Source organism: Drosophila mojavensis, unplaced genomic scaffold (genome assembly GCF_018153725.1).
Source record: "Drosophila mojavensis isolate 15081-1352.22 unplaced genomic scaffold, ASM1815372v1 contig_49, whole genome shotgun sequence".
Classification (NCBI taxonomy): Eukaryota; Metazoa; Arthropoda; class Insecta; order Diptera; family Drosophilidae; genus Drosophila; species Drosophila mojavensis.
In genome coordinates, this window is record NW_025318872.1 from 1,500,959 (window position 1) to 1,519,528 (window position 18,570).

General features: G+C 33.2%; 1 protein-coding gene and 1 long non-coding RNA gene across 3 annotated transcripts; one reads left to right on the top strand and one right to left on the bottom strand.

Moving 5' to 3' along the window:
- The first annotated feature begins 572 nt into the window (after positions 1-572).
- LOC6577887 (sialin) lies at positions 573-17,936 on the top strand. 2 transcript variants are annotated; one of them, XM_002003782.4, is made up of 8 exons: positions 573-1,291; positions 3,718-3,771; positions 15,454-15,525; positions 15,596-16,093; positions 16,169-16,539; positions 16,609-16,741; positions 16,836-17,077; positions 17,147-17,936. In XM_002003782.4, exons 2-8 carry the CDS (start codon positions 3,732-3,734, stop codon positions 17,324-17,326), a joined length of 1,536 nt encoding a protein of 511 aa, XP_002003818.1. In that variant the 5' UTR covers positions 573-1,291; positions 3,718-3,731; the 3' UTR covers positions 17,327-17,936. The 2 variants fall into 2 exon arrangements, with proteins under 2 accessions (XP_002003818.1, XP_043865215.1); XM_044009280.1 differs by lacking the exons at positions 573-1,291; positions 3,718-3,771 and adding an exon at positions 15,323-15,350.
- Positions 13,924-15,001, bottom strand: LOC122757355. Its single transcript, XR_006357367.1, has 3 exons — positions 14,740-15,001; positions 14,454-14,686; positions 13,924-14,385 (listed from the first exon to the last, which is right to left on the bottom strand). It is a non-coding gene; the product is annotated as an uncharacterized LOC122757355 (long non-coding RNA).
- Positions 17,937-18,570: the final 634 nt, after the last annotated feature.

An 18,570-nucleotide genomic window follows, 5' to 3' on the forward strand; every position in this document is an offset into this window, starting at 1 on the left:
GTATAGGTCTATTTCAGAAACTATAGCTTTTTATATTTTGTTTGAAGATTTTAGAATATGAGTTTTAAAACTTAATAAATAACCCAAAAAGCATCGTGTTTTTCGTTGTTTATTATATTTAAAAGATTTTTGAGTATAAATTTTAATCGCATTCTATACAAAATATGTATAGCTAAATCTTTCTACAAAATCCATTCTACCAATCGTTTAGCAATCTCACAAACCCATCATACCCGTTATTTCCCGCCTCGAATTCAGGGCAACTGAAAAGGTACAGTACAAAAATAACACAAGCAGCACGAAAAATTTGAATTTTGCATCCCACGACGACGACGACAACAACAACGACAGCACATCAGCAGCGGCAGCGACGGCGACGGCGACAACACAAGCAACACCAATACACACATTCATTCGCGATCCATTGTAAAAGCAGAACCATTGAACCGAACGCCAATGCTGTGAGCGTCAACGTCTGCGTCAGCGCCAGCATCGACGTCAACAGCGCTGGCGCGTCGCATGCTCGCAGCAAAGAAAAAGCGGCTGTCGCGCAGGCAACATTTTCAGTTTAGTTCCAACAATCGGAGTGTCAAGCAGCTGTTGGCAGGAGGCGCAGGCAAAGACGAGCGACAAAATCAAAAATACCCAAACATAATTAAGCAGGCAGCAAGGCAAAGAGCCAGAGGCGCAGCAACTCACCGCCGCCAACTGTCTGAAATTGTATATATTTCTTTTGCTTAATTCGCATTTAGAAATATAGTTGAAAACTACAATTTTTGCCTGCGCATGCGCTGCGCTCAATGTGCCTATTTAAATAAAACAAACAGCTGCCGCTGCGAATTTTCAAAATAAAGCATAGACACACTCAAAAACTAAAATTTAAGAAGAGACGCAAAGTGGAGACACAAAAATAAACAGCTAAAACTACTGTTATGTACATTTAAATACTGCAACGCGTGTGTTTGAGTGCGTGCGGGCGTGCATTGGTGTATTAGAACGTATGCACAGCTGTGTATGTACATATGTGTGTGTGACAGTGACATCGAAATACAAAAACAAATCCTTTTTTTTGTAATCATTCACAAACGAAAAACCACAAAGCAAAAACAAAAACAAAATCACAATAGACGCGCGTGCATTAAGTTTGACGCGCGTTTTGTTTTACGCTTTGTTTAATATCTGGAAATTACTAGTAGTAAATACATTGGGCAAACTGCTAATTGGAGCGTGCTGTGCTAATTACATAATTAACTGTAAATAATTTACGTTTTTAGACATCTTTAAGTTCAAGGTGAGTTCCGCAATAAAAAAATGGGCATACAAAATCTCATGGCTTCCAGGAAACAAATTTTGAATAGGAGCATTTGCTCAAAAAACATACAAAACAATGAAATTCTTTGAAATCTAAAGTCAAGTTTAAGCAATTATCTTTTATGAATTGTGCTAAATTTAGTTTGTAAGAGTAGATTATAAACAAAAAATTAAATGAAGTTGTTGCAATAGAACATTATGTGTTATTAAATAATGTTACTACATTTTTAGAAGCAAATTTAACGTTGTTATACTCATTCATTAAATTAAAATGAGTATATTTATTTTGGAAAGTGTCCTTTTGTCGGTATTAGCGCAAACCATTCGGAACTGGCAGCGTTTGGGCTCGAATGAGTATTAAAACTTAAAATAACGCATAGGCATTGAAACGTATATTTTTTATACTCATTCATTTTTAATTATAGAAAACATTTATAAATCAATAAATATATTTTAAAAATATATAAATACATATATATTTTTATATAAAAATATATATAAATTGTTCGGTTTAAACGTGCTGCAAAGTGATGACAATCTTTAAACTTAAAAAATAAAATATTGAAGTTTTTCGAAATAAAAAAAATTTATAGATTGAAGTCATAATTGACATTTTTAATATTTCTATGAAAATTGGATTTTAAAGTTTTAAATTTGGAAAACATTTTGAAATTTTTAAAAAGTCTTCTAAATCACACTAATGACAATATTGTTAAAAGTAATGCATAAAGTACTTTTTAAAACTTTTTCGATAAGATAAAGTTTGCAGAAAACCAATTATAATAAAGAAAATTATCTTGAAAGTGCAATTTGTAGGCTGATTTTATAAAAAAAGAAACAAAATAAATATATTTACTCAAATTCCGATTAGCCTACAATAGCTCTAAATAAAATTGTTTCAAAACCAACATGTATATTACTTATTTATTTATGTGGGACACTTTATTTTTAATCAATTTACTGTATACAAAGTGTTGTGTTTAACATTTTTTAAATTTAAGAGTACAGGACACATTGTCCTTTTCTACTTAAATATAATTATATTTTTATAATATGGAAATTCATTCAAATGTCGTACGATTAAGCAATGAGCAAGTAGGGTATGCCTCAATCGTCTTATATATGTATATACAAAGGCATATGTCGTATATAGCCAATGCCCAACTCATACAATTCGGAAAACACACACACATATACACATATAGCTAATTATATGAGAGACGCCACATTTAATGCGGCAAATAACATGGCAACACGAAGAGGACTCGAGTCGTTATAAAGAGGGACAACAGCACATACAGTTACATTTACATATGGATATATAGTATATATATATATATATATATATATATATATATATATATATATATATATATATATATATATAGGGGTTCCGCATCAACCCTCACACATGGGCAATTTGACTGGGTTTTTTTTTTTTTTTGCCAAATATTTGCACTCTATTCAAATTAACTTAACTTGTGTTCTTATTTTAATAGCTTGTTTTTGCTTTCAGAGTACATATGTTGATTGAATGGGCTAGATTGGTCGGGCAGGGTTGGGCTTATATTGTTGCTAGGGCTCAGAACTTGACACTGATTATTATGCAGTCTGCTGTTAAGCATGTGCAGTCCATTATTTGCATACATGTGCACTGAGCGAAAATAAATGTCAAGAATATTTATTTTCAATATATATTTCTTAAGTTATTCCCCCTAAATATATAAATGTATCTTGCACTTGGTAATGATTCAGCACTATTTGTTGCACCTATAATGTCTGCAGGTGTGATTTATCAATGGCGCCAATAAATCTTATGCAGATAACAATTATATTAATGGCTTTATGGTCTATACGGGTGTACGTTTAGTGCCTGATTTTTATTTTAGGTCGCAATTTTTAAAGTAATAGAAAATCCATTCAAGATAAGCATTCCTCGGAATTAGACTTTAGACCAGAGTTTTGAGTACTAATTTTATGAATGAGCCAAGCGGCCTGGTACTGCTATCTTTGTCCATCATGTGCTTCCATATTATCTACAAATTCGCAGTTGAGGCTGATTCATGGGCACCTACTTTATGCCTCTTTTTATCAACTTGCACTGAAGACGCACATTATCGATAGTAATATCATATCATTCACGAAAAATGCGCACGTTTTCGCTTCTTGCTTTGCATACACGAGACAGTTTGAACAGAGATAAGATAAGATAAGATAAGATATAATATCATATAATTATAGGAAAAAAACCTTTTCATTATTCTAAAGATGATCAGTAATAACACTTACCGACTCGTCTCTATATCACACGCACTTGCATATCACATGATACTCCCCATGCCCATCGATCATCAATATAAACTATCTTTCAATTAAAAATTCATTTTCCTCTTTCGTTCATTACAGTTCACACTATCGCCATGTCGAACACAGAGAAACGAGGTCTGCACCGAGTGCAAAGTAAGTAGAATTAACGACAATTTATTTGACCGTACCGCTGTGACAACAAGTCGAGCCCCTTTTCTGATAAGAGAGAGAAAACAAACTACAGTCAATTGAAACAACAAATAACACGCATTGAAAATTCAGTTATAAACAAATTGATTGAATAGGGGACCGGCCCTCACTCAATATAGGCATACATATATGAGCTATATATCGATTTTTTTTTTTTTTTGCAACTGTTGACAATTCTCGATTGGTGTCAAATGGAGCAAGTTTAATTGAGGTTACAAATCAATTGAGTGTTGCGCTTGAATAGACACAAATTGAACTCTTTTTGAAGGGTATTCGCTTAGTTTAATTTCGATACAGCTTTTGTTCTCAATTTCCGTTTCTAGTTTCGATTTCAAATTAGCTTATTTATGTGCTAAATAATTAAAAATGTTAAATTGTTATAAAGTATAATGTTAAAATTTTATTAATTAATTATTATTAATTTAATTTCCTATTTGTTATAAAGGAAATTAAAATTAACTATAAAATATGTCAAAAAATATTTGTTATTTATTAAATTATTTTGTATAATTTCTATTATATAAAATATATATATTTAAAAAATTGTAAATAATTAATATAATTTTTTTATTGTAAATATAATAAATTTAAAATGTATAAGTATTTGATAAAAGAGAATCATAGCTGTCATTTAAGCGCTGCTCAAACCTGTAAACAATATATTTCAACACGCAGTTTATGCATTATTTTCTTATCATAATTAGTTTAATGTATGAATTTTATAATTCTAAAAAAAAATAATAATTCATGGGCTGTCAAGTTTTGATTATGCGTCCAGTCGCTGCTTGCGTCAATCTTAGACAAATATTAAATATTAGCTTTGCCATCATCAGCTTTATATCACTAGCTTGGGCGTTGTCACAATAAACCTTATAACATCATCAGCTCTGTGTATTCTCGTGTTGTTCTGTTCTGAGCTAGCCCTTATGACGCCATTGTTGTGACATTGCGAGGATTTGTCATAAACAGGCAACAACAACAACAACAATGTTAGCAAATTGTCAGAGGAGTCACGGCTGAGTTGGGCTGGGCCAGTGCAGGCCACTCAAGTTCTACAATAGTGTCAATGCCACAGTGAAGCCGGCAACAATAACAATCAAACTAAGAGTTATACGAAAATGCGACTTTGACACCACTGTGCAGCAGTGTTGTCATTAAAGTTTTTGTTGCTGTTTCTTATTGTTGCTTCAGTTTGTCATCAAATTGCGCGTCGGAAAAAAATGAGAGAAGTAAACAATACCATAATAATAAAACGCTAATAGCCGAATCAGCGTTGGCCATTTGAATTTAGCATTTTAGCACTTTGTGGCGACTCAGCGAGCAGATTGGGGCTGGAGGCTGGAGGGGCATCAAAGACAATGGTCAATGGTTGAGCGAGCGCACATGATATGATGGTTGGATATAGGTCGTACCCATTAGATAAGCGGAATGTGTTAATCAAATATGAAATTTGCTCAATTAGCATGGCTAAAAATAATGCCAAATAGCAGGTGTGAAAACAGGTGATAAAGGGGGACAGGAGGGCGGCTGCACGCCTCAAGTCACACGAGTTGTTGATGGCACAATTAACATATTGTCCTTCAATGAATGATTAATAAAAGCGAATGGCATTTTATTATGCTAATTGCCTTATACTCTTTCTAGTTTTCCATGAATAATCACAAAGAACTAAAAGCAGAATATTAAATACTCTATATAATATTAAGATTGTAGATAAACTGAATGACCGAACTAAGGTTATAGGCTATAGGCTATAGAATCGGATTAAATACTCTCCATAGTATTAATCATAGTTTAAGGATGGATGAATGATTAATTTCTATTTTGTTTAAGGCTTGCCTATAGAGATTGTTGTTTATATGGCTTTATTTTTGGGCATATCTCCTGATATATTTAAAATACTCTCTGGTAGAGTGTGTAAACAAGTTTATGGTAAATGCAGCTTGTTTTTTCATAACATGCAGCTAACGCCCGCCCACGTCAATCAAATTGCGATTCAATCAGAAATGCGCAGCATAAGCACTTGATTATTCCGTGTCCCTGCACTTGAGGAGCCAGCCTGAAGGCAGAAACAAATAAGTAATAATAATAATATGTGTAATGCCCATCATATCATACTAAATATGTACATTAATCATTGCCAATGCATTTTTAATAATCGAAGGTCATTCGACTGAAATAATGTATAAATATATTCAACTAACAAGATATAGATAAAGACTATAGCGAAGCAATAAAAATTATATTTTTAATATTTTTTTTTTAAGATTATCAGATATATAGAATATATAGAAATTATAATATTTATACAATTATTTATAAAAAATAATTATATTAAGAAAAGTATTAAGTCATGAAAATATCTATGTATATACCATAAATATACAAATATGTATAAATAGTTGGATATATTTTTGGAATTTTTAATTAATTTTATATTCATTTTTCAGTTGAATGATATATAGTAAATAAAAATATTTTTGTAAAAAATATATAAAATATATATAAGGCATACACATTTTTTATAAATGTATATAAAATATATATTTTTTATTCTAATTATATTAAATAACAAATTTCATTTATATATTTTAATTATATATTATTTCTTTTTGAATTCCATTTTCATTTTGCTGCTCATTACGTATGAAAATATTATTTAAATTTTATTCAAAATTAGACTTTAGCTATTGGCAAATAATATTTATTTTCAATAAATAATTGAATTGGCTCTAAACAAGTATTGATCCGCTTTCAATGTAAATGAAATGCCACGTTCTGTGCGCCACTAACACAAGTCAACTTTGCGATCCCTGATAAGGTTCGATCTTAGCAACAGTCACAGCGGGTAAAACACACTGAACAGAACGACTCACGTCGAAGCTATGCTTGAAATTACAATTGCTATATTCACATATGTAACTACATATATACCATATATATACATATATATATGTATTTGACATGAATCAAATTTAGCTACGCTCGCGCAATGACTAAGAAATTGAATTGACTCAGAAATTGAAGATCCCTTTACAGTATTATTAATGGCATTATAAATACGTTTCTTTTTATTGTTGCCAGGCAATTGTAATTTTATTTTAAAGTAGCTTTTGTTTTTGCTTCTTTTACGATAATTTATTTTCATATGCCTTAATTAAGTGGATTCGAGCTTTTTGTGTGCTGCATGAGAAATGGGAAACAATTTTTTGTTGCCTTAAATTGTCGTTAATTAGTTTCTTGGAACTTGGAATTTGTTGTTTAGCCAATTGTGCGCGCGTTCGCTATTGTCTCAGCGTTATATAGTAATTACGTTTTCTTGTTTTGCTGAACTTTACAATTGTTTTACAATGCGAATCGATAGCTAGTAAAACCTGTCAACTGGTTGCCTCTGTTTCCAATCGCGACACTACATAATTTCATGCTAGTTATTTCCGCTCCGTGGCACACTTTTGGCGCTATTAAACGTCGCACACGGATCGAATTGATCCGTAAGTTCAAGACTGCCGTCCGGTCACTGATCGTATAATTTAATCAAATCTAATGAGCGAATAAAATAAATATCAAATCAAATGCCGCACATGCAACAGGCATGCCGACTTTGAACCTATTCCGATGTCTCTGCCTCTGTTGTCTGTTGTCTTTCGGTCTACGGCTCTGGCCCTGCTCCGGCGTACACAAGTCTGACTTGTCCGATAAGCCTAGTCTATGTGGGTTTTTGTTTATGTCAATAATTGTAAATAGATTTCATCTGGCAGGCCCCCGTGTCTGGCTCTAGCAAGCAGCATACCCTGTAATGTAGCCAGAGAGATAGAGAGTATGAGAGACAGAGCGAGAGCTTTCGATATTATGAATAAAAAAAAAAAAAACATATTCATTAATATATAAATAATATTTATAATAAATGAGAAAATATAATTAGTGAGTCTAGGGTATTTTTATGTGTTGAGTTTCAATTTAAATTTCATTTATATAAAAAAGTACTTCAATTAAGAACTTTATCAAAACAAAACTTTATCAAAAAAGTTCGACCTCTTTTTTTCCTGACTATATTTTTTTACTTTCATGAATAAAATATTTTCTCCATTTTTGCAGAGCTTAATGGTATAACATATATAATTAATATTTTAATGAAATATAGGGTATCTCAAGGGCAACCATTTTATTAAAAAATTTATAAAAAGTGTAGTTTTAAGACATAGAAAATATTTTCGTAAAGAACTTTATAATGAAGCTTCGATTTTTATTGACTACGGGGTATCATATAGTTCAGATTACTTATAAACTAAGTTGTATTTTATTTATTTTTTAGTACTCAAGTTTACATTACATAAAAGCTTATTAAGTTGATTTCGTTTTGTCTACAGGGTATCTAAAGGTCAATATTTGTCTTTCGCTGTCTCCCTCTCTCTTTCTCTGGTTGATCTCATTTTTCATTCAACAGCATTTCGTACTTGTTACCAAGTGAAGTGCCATAAAATTGGCAATGGCCCACAAATGCCATTCATTAATTAGTTTATATACAGATGTACATACATATAATACGTAGAAAATTCATTCTATATGTATATTTATAAAAACAAATTCTTATTTCGCTGTGGAAAAATCTCAAATTACCAAAATAAATTTCAGCGCTCCTAATCGCAAATTGTGTTTGGACTTAGACATAATAAGATTGCTGTTTTTTTTTTTTCGCTGGCTGTAATAATTGCGTTAGGCTAACGGAGACGAGCCCCCATTTTGTGAGAGCTTGTATAATAAACACAAACAAATGACGAGTTGAAAAATAATATATGTACATATATGTATGTATATAAATAGATGCTGAAAGTTGTTGCTGTTGCTGTAGATGCAAATCGTGAACTAACTCAACAACAGCAAAACAGATAGCAATTTAAGTAATTTGTTTATAAATGTAAATGTTTATGATTCAATTACGTTAAAGCAATTAAAACTTAGCTTAAATTGAGAATATAATTATAATTATATTGAGAATATAAATTTACTTATAAAGCAATTAATTCATGGGCATATTAGAGATTAGCGTAACATATAAAAAATTTCAAATGTATTTAGAAGAGTTTTGTAAATATTATATGAAACATTTAAGGCAGCTTAAGTTTTATGAAACTTGCTAGAAATTTGAGCTATTATCTTTAATGTTTAATTATGCTTTAGTATACAAATATCTAGAAATTCTATGCTCTATATATATCGCTCACATTTTGCGGTTAGAATGGGCGTGGCATTTGCATTTTGTATTTGTTATCTAGTGCGGAAATTGATGAATAAATATACCCTATATCTAATTGCAAAGGTCATTCACTGACAATCGCTGATACTTTATAAAGAGATTATTTACATATTTCCTTATATTGTAGCACATCGAATTTGAACATTATTTACATATTTCCTTATACAACAAATTTTTAAGTTAATTAACATACAGGGACATAATATTCAGCTGATTTGAGCACTGCATTTGATTGTAAAGTGCTCAGGCCTTATCAGCAGCTCGTCTTAATTGCGTTCATAAATCAGATACGATTTGTACATTGTTGCCCTGGCGTGCCATGCCGGCTGTCATCGGCTGAGATTTTCCCTATTGCACTTTGTACTAAAGCGCGACAAGTGCAATATTCAGCCAATATACAACAATATACAACAATATACAAAATAGCAACAACAAGCAGCAATTCCGAATCCAATCTTTCACGAGTAGATTTCCATGTTCGTCATGGAATTTACCCGCAGGAATGAAACTAGGACAATGCTAGAAGGCATTAAGAGGCATCTGTCACCCTGTCTGCACAATTGTTATACAATTAAGCTTGGCATTGTGCATATGTAAATATAAAGCCACAATCAATGCAAGTTGAATTCTTGATAAGAGCTAAAGAAAAGGTCTTTAATTAATATTGAAATTCCTGCTTATATTTAACAATTGTCTGCGAATTGAAATAAATTTAATGCATTCTTAAAGTCAAACTCTTTAAATGGTAAAGCCACTGGGACAGCTAACAATTGGTGTGTGGGCGATACAGTCCGGATCAGACTGATACCCTGTAGACAATAAATATCGAAAGTAAATTGAATATGTAAACATTCCAAAATATATAAGTCGTTGTTAACTCAGAACTTGAAATGATAGAAGATATGCTTTATAAACACTAATAACAAAAATCGATATATATCGATTTTATAATATTTATAGATGTCAGGCGAAAATAAATCTCAGGCAAGAAATAGTTTAAAATCTCACCATGGATATTTAAATTTTAAATTTAGTGAAAAAACAACAAGAAACTTTGTCTATCGATTAAACGACCTATCGATGAAAATAAAGATATAAAGGAAAATCTATACAAATTTGGTATGCCATTAAAGAAAATTGTTTGGGTTCTTCGCGGAAAATCGCCAATAGCGGCAACAATTTCATAGCGACGCTTTAGGCCAATTTGTAATTGGTCTATGAAAATTCGTAAAAAACAATGTGCCAAGCAAGGCCAGTTCCGTGAAATTGTTCATTGGAAATCAGTTAGCAGCGAAACATTGCAAACGGAAGTGTATCTACAGGTTAACCGAGCTGACAAGCTATTAATTGTAGCTGGAAGGCGAGTCAACAACGGCGCCAACAATTGACAGAGACAGAGAGACAAGACGACGGACAGACTCTCAGTTAGACAGACTCAACAGTTAGAAATGGGAGTGGAAACAAAGCCACATTTATAGCAGAGCAAACTGAAATGTTATATATAACGTAGCTATACTGTACTATATAGCTGGAAAAGTGAATTCGTGATTTGGCCGCGCCTTCATAAAATTGGCTATCTATACAAATACTTATCTAGCTATCTATATAGCTATACAGTTATAAATGTATATATATTTATATTGTATGTATGTAGCTTGCCAATATATGTCTATTGGCAAGCTGACAAAAGTATAGCTAAGCGTCTGACGTTTGATTTGAGTTGGAAAAACATAAGATCACATGGGTCTTTGGATTAATGCCACACGTTTTTATATACCACTAAATTATTATAACAGTCAGTCGAGTCCGCATTTCTATGTTTTTTAATAGATATACAAATATATACCGAAAAATTTTATCCTGTATATATAAGTATATGTAATTTTGAAGGTCAAGAAACAACGCACTCAAAATCAAAGCAAAAGAACAATTGTGGCGTATAGAGACACGAATGTATAGCTACAGAGATATAGAAATATGTATGCGGAAAGAGAGAAAGGGATAGGAGTAAAGCACATGCACCCATTGACCGGCATTTTCATTCTTATTCTATTTTCTTGTTTTTGAGCTTTAGGAAGTGAATAATATAGATCTTAAAAATAGACGGACAAATATTTAAAAGCGGAATACATCCAAGAAATTATTGTTGACGTTGCCGATATACCCTTGCGGGGTCATAGGGAATATTAGAAATATTAAAATAAGACAACTACAAAAAAAAAATGCTTATGTATTCATAGCTTTCTATGATATGACACAGTGATACCGATTAGTCTATTCCCAAGCGTATGGTGGAGAAATAGAAGGAGTGCAAAGAGTACTTCATACTAATATCCACATGCCACATAAATACTCATTGGTGTATAATAATGATAATATATATTAAATATAAACTATTTATTATATATTTTATATAAATATAACTCGATTCTCTTTTACACTTTTCATACAAGATTCAGAATACCCTCTCGACGCTTGTTGTTTAAATTTTGCAAACGAATTCAATTTATTCTCAAATACAACATATATTATGAAAAGCCGGAAATGCAAATTGACTGAAAAATTATTGACAAACATTTGTGCGGCCGGTCAAAAACATTGCGATCTTTTAATTAAATTTTGCATTTACGAATGTAAATTTTTTTTTTTTTAATTTTGTTACTCGTTTTGAATGAGTCAAAATTTTAGCTTAAAGCTAAAGATTCACATGCTGCGACTGAAAATTAGCATAAAAATAAATTTTTAGTATCACGTTTGCCCTCAAAACTTCTTCGAACTTTTTGATGTTTTCTTAATGAACTTTGTTTTTAGTGGGCTATTCTTAAACCGTTTCTTATGCTCGAGTCATTTCAGATTAAAAACTTGTTTATTTTTTTTCGCTCAGGTAAATTTTTTAGTCTGCCTTAAAAACGAAAGCTAATAACAAAAAAGAATTTCAATACATTTTATTTTTTTTTTTTTTGTTTGATTTTTAATATCTACTGTTCTCTTTGTCCTTGGCTCAAATTCTTTGATAATTAATAAGAAATTTTTAATTTTTATTTATTTTTTATTTTTATTTTTTATTTTTTGTTTGTTTTATGTTAAAGCCGGTTTTTATTGTTATTGTTTGTAAAAGACAAAGTGGAACCTTTATTTAATTTATTTGCACATGATAAATATTTAGTTCTGACCGGATCTTGTTTTCTGCCGAATACAACAAAAGCATGCAAAACGTTTAAAACGACAATTAATCAAAAATAACAAAATTACTTATGTAAAAGAGTTAAAAACAAAAACTGGCTGAAAGGCAGACAACATCGAGAATTCTTGGAAGGCGTTAAGGCGTTTTTGTGTCCGATGAGGTTAAAAGTGGTTAACACAAGCAAGAATTTATATACTATAAAGACTGAGACTGGAATTTAAAATGTTGAGATTTTTGAAAGGTTTTGATTACATTTTAAGAGAAGAGAAAATATACATATAAACACCTTCCAGATTGTGTAGTTCCTTTGAGAAATCCTCGCACTCGTCCATAGTTCATGGTCTCATTTCATATCTTAGCTATTGTCTTAAAGAGGCTTTAGAGACTCTGATTCTGATACTGTCCTTAGCTTAACTCAATATTTTTTCTTGCAACACTTTAATCAAATTATTTGATTGCTATTCCTATTTCCGGTCTAGACTAATGCAATCTGTATAAGTATATACATATACTCGTCTACCAATATTATTTATAGCCATTGTAAATCCGCGCTCGGATTAAAACGGTATAAATACGTATATATAGACTAATTTTTGCCGTGAATTCGTGTTCTTATCAGAGTCTATTAAAGCGATTCGATGAGGCACGCTCACTTAGCATTGATTTAAAGTGTCATGATTTCTATAGAAGAAATTGCAAATACTATAATTTATATTGTTTTATGTCGTGCCATTCATCCAAAGTTTTCCATGACGTTAAGCCTCCAAATCGAAAGATCATGAGCATGCTAAGCCAATTAAAGCTTAAGATCAGCTTTACGAATTTGAAAATTTTTATTGTTTCTATATTTCTCTACACTTCTCGAGATAATCCAAAATCCAAGTAAATACAAAATTGAAGAGCATTGTGAAGGTCGTTGTGGATGCTCCACTGCGGAAAGAATTCATAAAAACTGGTATAAGAGCATTATCGTTTGACATTTTACAGTTAAGCATATTCAGCTAATTATATTTGTATGTATCTTCTTCTTTTTAATTAAATGAAACAAAAATATCCGGTAGACATCTTACAGACTTTTGAAATATGTTGAACAAGTTTTGTTTTTATATCTCTCGATAAGATACAGGTCTGTGCACATTCAATAAAATTCGTCAGGTGGGCGTGGCCGGGCTAGACAGGTGCTAGACATGTCATGCGATAAGTTAAGCGGTGAGGTGCGGAACCGGCGCATGCTTCCCATTGATAACGTTGACTGTTGAACGTTTTTTTTTTTTTTTCATTATTATTATTGTTTTATTATAAGTAAACAGCTTTCTCGGCCCGTTTTGACTGAGCTCACTGCAGTTTAAAGCGGCTTTTGTTGCCTGACAGCAGCTTTTACAAAAAATAAAGTAAAAAAGAAAAAAATTTATGCACACGCGCAAATGTTGGAAATTAAAGTTGGACGCCTCTGCGACCCGGAGTTCAATGGCACTCCATATGAATGCAGTTTATTATTAATATAGTGTAAGCCAGTTGTAAGGCGAGTGTTGCGTTGCCTCAGAACTATAAGCAACGAGCTAGAATTTAAGGGATTTGAATGCAAAGCGTAAAGCAATAGGGCAATATGATTCTGAAAGAATTTTTATAGATTTTTGTATATTTCGAATGTAAAGTTTGACAAAATCGAGATAATTAGGAAGATTTCACGCATGTGTTATTTTTCATATTTAACACAAATAATCCAGAATGAATATATACCATGGCTTCTGAGATACCGGAATATGTTTTTCCTGATGGATATTGTTAGAGCGAGGATTCTTCAATATTTCATTCTAAACATTCTAAAAGTACTCTCTGCTCTCTAACATATAATATGCATATTTAAACTCATATATATATATATATATTACAGGGTATTCAAACTTCGTTCAATTCAAATTTCATTTATCTTGCACCTTCCGCCTTTTCCTTGCGGCTCAATGCACTTTGGTTATATTTCATTTTGCTCATAACTAACGAGCTGGGGGAAATGTGCGAACCGCTTTGCAATTGACAATGATAATCATGATGTTAAATGAGTTTATCAGCATGTTAAGTGTGTTTGACATCATGATAAAGTGGACGACGGCTGAACCAGCTAAAAGGAAAAATGTGTGTAATAGCCTTAATTTGTTTCTTTTTACGGGCGGAGCACCCAATCGGTACCTGTTGTCTGTCCAAATCAAATTGATGTGCCATTTTGTATGGTTATTAACGTTGTATTGAGGTCAAATACTGACAGTTAGATTGCAAATGAGTTTTATCGCATCATTAATTCAAGTTAATAAATGCGCTTATCTGTAAAGCAACGCCGAAGCCTCGAGACATGTAATGAAAACAATGTATTACATCAGTTTGGTAAACAACGTACGATAGTTCCAGGTTAACTTATCTAAAGGCTTTTAAGAAATGTATAAATATATACAAAATAGTAATAAAATCATTCAGAAACCTGTTCCATTGAATTGTAAACCGGTTCACACCAGCTCTCCTGATGTGCTTGACAGAACGAACTTCCGATCCTCGATTTGTTTTGATAGCTCCCCAGCATTTCTTATCATCTTTTAACAATTTTTTTTCAGAGCTCTAGGAACTTTTCCATACACGCGCTGTCAGGTCAAATATATAACATCTAAATTTGTTGTATATACGCATTATATGTACATATATTTTGATAATATTCTGACCACCCGAAAGTCAGCTGAGATTTATTGTTGAAGAGGCTTTTGCAAATGACCTTCACATTTGGCAGACTTTGAAATTATCTCAAAATTCAAAGTTGTAGAATATTATTTATTCATATATATTTTTTTATTTATTTATTTATATATTTTTTTTTGTATTCGCTTATATTTGTTAATTAAGATTTAATTAACTTAAACTTTTTTTTAAGTTTAATATTTAAATATAATTTTTAGCTTAGCAACAGTGCTGCCCAATTAGTTTTCTGTTTCCAATCATAGTCAAAGTGCTGCCCATTTCCTTCTGGCTTAACAAACTGTGAACTATAGTGCAGTTTTGTTTGAGCCAGTTCCGGAAGTAATAAAGAAATGTTTATTAATTGTAAATTGACATTTTTTAATTAAATATGCTATTTTTTACCATATATTTTTACATCGATCACTAATTTTTTGTTTTTTTTTTAAATATGTTTGCTCTCTTGCAGATATGCTATCATGCCGTCAAGTCCTGAATCTGCTGACAATGCTCGGCTTTATGCTGAACTATGCGCTGCGAGGTAAGTCTCCCATCTACATATATCTATTTCCCATTGCATACTAATTACATGAATCTTTCCCTAACCTTAGTCAACCTAACCATTGCCATAGTGGATATGGTTATGCCAAATATCACATCACACATGGCAGGCAATTCCAGCCTAGCAGATAACACTACTCTGACTGGGAGTATCAGCAGCAGCAGCAGCAGCAGCAGCAGTGGGGGCATCCTCAGCAACGCCACCACCAGCGATGGCGTTGCTGTCATCGAGGAGCGCTTTCCCTGGGACACATACCAAACCAACTTTGTGCTTGGCTGCTTCTTCTGGGGCTATGTCCTCACCGAGCTGCCCGGCGGTCGTCTGGCTGAACTGATTGGCGGTCGTCGCGTTTTTGGCCATTCCATGCTCTGGGCCAGTCTGTTGACCCTGATAACGCCGCTGGCGGCGCATTTGAGCTACGTTATGTTGATTGTGGTACGTGTGGCACTTGGCTTCATGCTGGGCGCCTCCTGGCCGGCCATACATCCTGTGGCCGCTGTCTGGATTCCACCCATGGATCGCTCCAAGTTCATGTCCAACATGATGGGTGAGTAGAGGCAAAAGATTTATCTCGTTTATTTTCTGATGTTCTGTATGTTAAACCTTTTCTTTACCGTTACAGCCTCTTCGCTTGGCGCTGCCATTACGATGCCCATCTGTGGCTATTTGATCTCGGTCTGCGGCTGGGCCAGTGTCTTCTATTTGACGGGCGCTGTGGGTCTGCTGTGGTCTGTGTGCTGGTTCACATTTGTCTATGAGACTCCCGCCACACATCCGCGCATCTCGGCCGAGGAGCGACGCGAAATCGAGGATGCCATCGGCACATCCACATCCAAGAAGCGGCCCAGCTATGTGCCCTGGGGTCAGCTCCTCTGCTCGCCTGCTGTTTGGGCTATTATTATAACCCACGGTCTGTCCGTGTTCGGTTTCTTCACGGTCATCAATCAGCTGCCTACATTTATGTCCAAGATTCTGCACTTTGACATCAAGAAGGTGAGTCCTTAAAGGCTGACTTTATATTGTTTGGATTTGATGCCAATATAATTTTTCTTTGTCTTGCAGAATGGTTTGTTCTCCTCACTGCCCTATCTAGGCAAATATGTGATGGCTGTGGCCTCCTCCTATCTGGCCGACTATCTGCGTCAGAAGGGCACCTTGAGCACGACTGCGACACGCAAGATTTTCACGACTTTCGGTAGGTTTATTATTGCAGCCTTAATGAAACAGTTTTGATAATATTTCCCTTATATACAATATTAAAACATATTTATTTGTATAATACTTTACAGCTCTTGTTACACCTGGTCTGCTGATGACGGCTCAGGTTTTCCTGGGCATGGATGCTGCCTGGTCGGTGGCCATCTTTACACTCGCCCTGTTCGCCCATGGCGCTGTCACCGCTGGCTATTTGGGTAACGGTCTGGACATTGCACCCAACTTTAGTGGCACCATTTTTGGCATGGCCAATTCCTTGTCCTCCTTTGGCGGCTTCTTGTCCACTTGGATGGTCGGCGCGCTGACCTTTGAAAATGTAAGTCAATTATAATAATTTAATATGAATATAATCTAATTATATTAACTTATTTCTTGCCATTCTTAGCCCTCGTTCCATCAATGGCAAATTGTATTCTGGATTTTGGCCGGCACCTACATCTCGGCCGCTGTTGTCTTTGTCATCCTGGGCACTGGTGAGCTGCAGTCCTGGAATAATCCACCAGAGCGCAAAAAGATTGGCGATGTGGCCCAAGAGGAAGGCATGCCGCTCAAAAACGAAAAATAATCAAATGAGATCATTCGAGTTGAGCTAAGAGAAAACCCACCACATCCGCACAAGTTATAGTAGTTTCTACCGCACAAGATTGAGATTTACAGTCACATACAGAATTTCCACTTTAAAAAGATTGTATACTAAAGAAAAATTGGAAGACATTAGTTTGTAGCCAAGCTGTAAAGTTTCTATGCACAGAATTATATACGAAAAATGGCCAGAACAAGTAATATTTACTTAAGACTTAAATGTTTAGAGCTCACATGCATTAATTTGTAGGCGTGGCCTTTTAGCAAATTTTTTATTGCTCTTAAGCCGCAAAATTATTCTAATTACACTTATGTATATATTTAATTGATTGTGTGTATGTTTGTGGCGTGCACAGAAATTCCAAAGTGTACAAAAGTAAAATGGTAGAAAACGAATTGGAATTTCGGTGCACAACATTTTCTATTAAATTATTTAAGTAGACTTTTTGCATACCTATGTACTCGTATTAGCTAATTATATTATATGCACACTTAAGCTAAGTCTATTATTTCATGTATACTTCTATTATTTATGCAATTTATTTATAGACTATTTTCTATATTCATAATAAAGAGTATCACAGTCAAGAAGAGCAGTTTTAATATTTGAATTCCGATTTTCGCGTCTCAGGGAATGACAAAATATCGATATAATGCTTAAAGCTGCACTCAGAAAGAAACTATCGATATCTCTTCGTCAGAAACTTAAAACATTTAATGTTCTTTTAGGTAAATAATGGCAAAATAATGACCGACAGGTTTTTTTTTTAATTTCAATGACTATTTAATTTTTAACTTCTTTAAGTAAAGTACACTCCAAAATAAATCAATCAAAATTTTAATTAATTGTGAACAGCTGTTCAATTCTTATCTATAAAATATGCCGACAGTATACAACTAGCCAAAATTCAGCATTAGAGGTAATCGCTACTGTGTTATCGACCGCAATTGCGTTTTTGGAATTAAAATGTTGTTTAAATTCATCTATAAAAAAAACTGTAAATATTGCAAAGATCGCAAAAGAATATTATGTTAATTTTTTACTGGAGACAAACCATCCAAATGAACTAAATATTTAAAAAAAAGTTTTTTGTTTATATATAGCTAGCTAAATTTTCCATTTTACTTCTTCATTGATATTTCGATTTAAATTTAATTTATATTGTTAAATGCTAAGCGTCAAAAAGCTCAGTGCTATAAGTCCATGATACGTGATCAAGCTCCGTG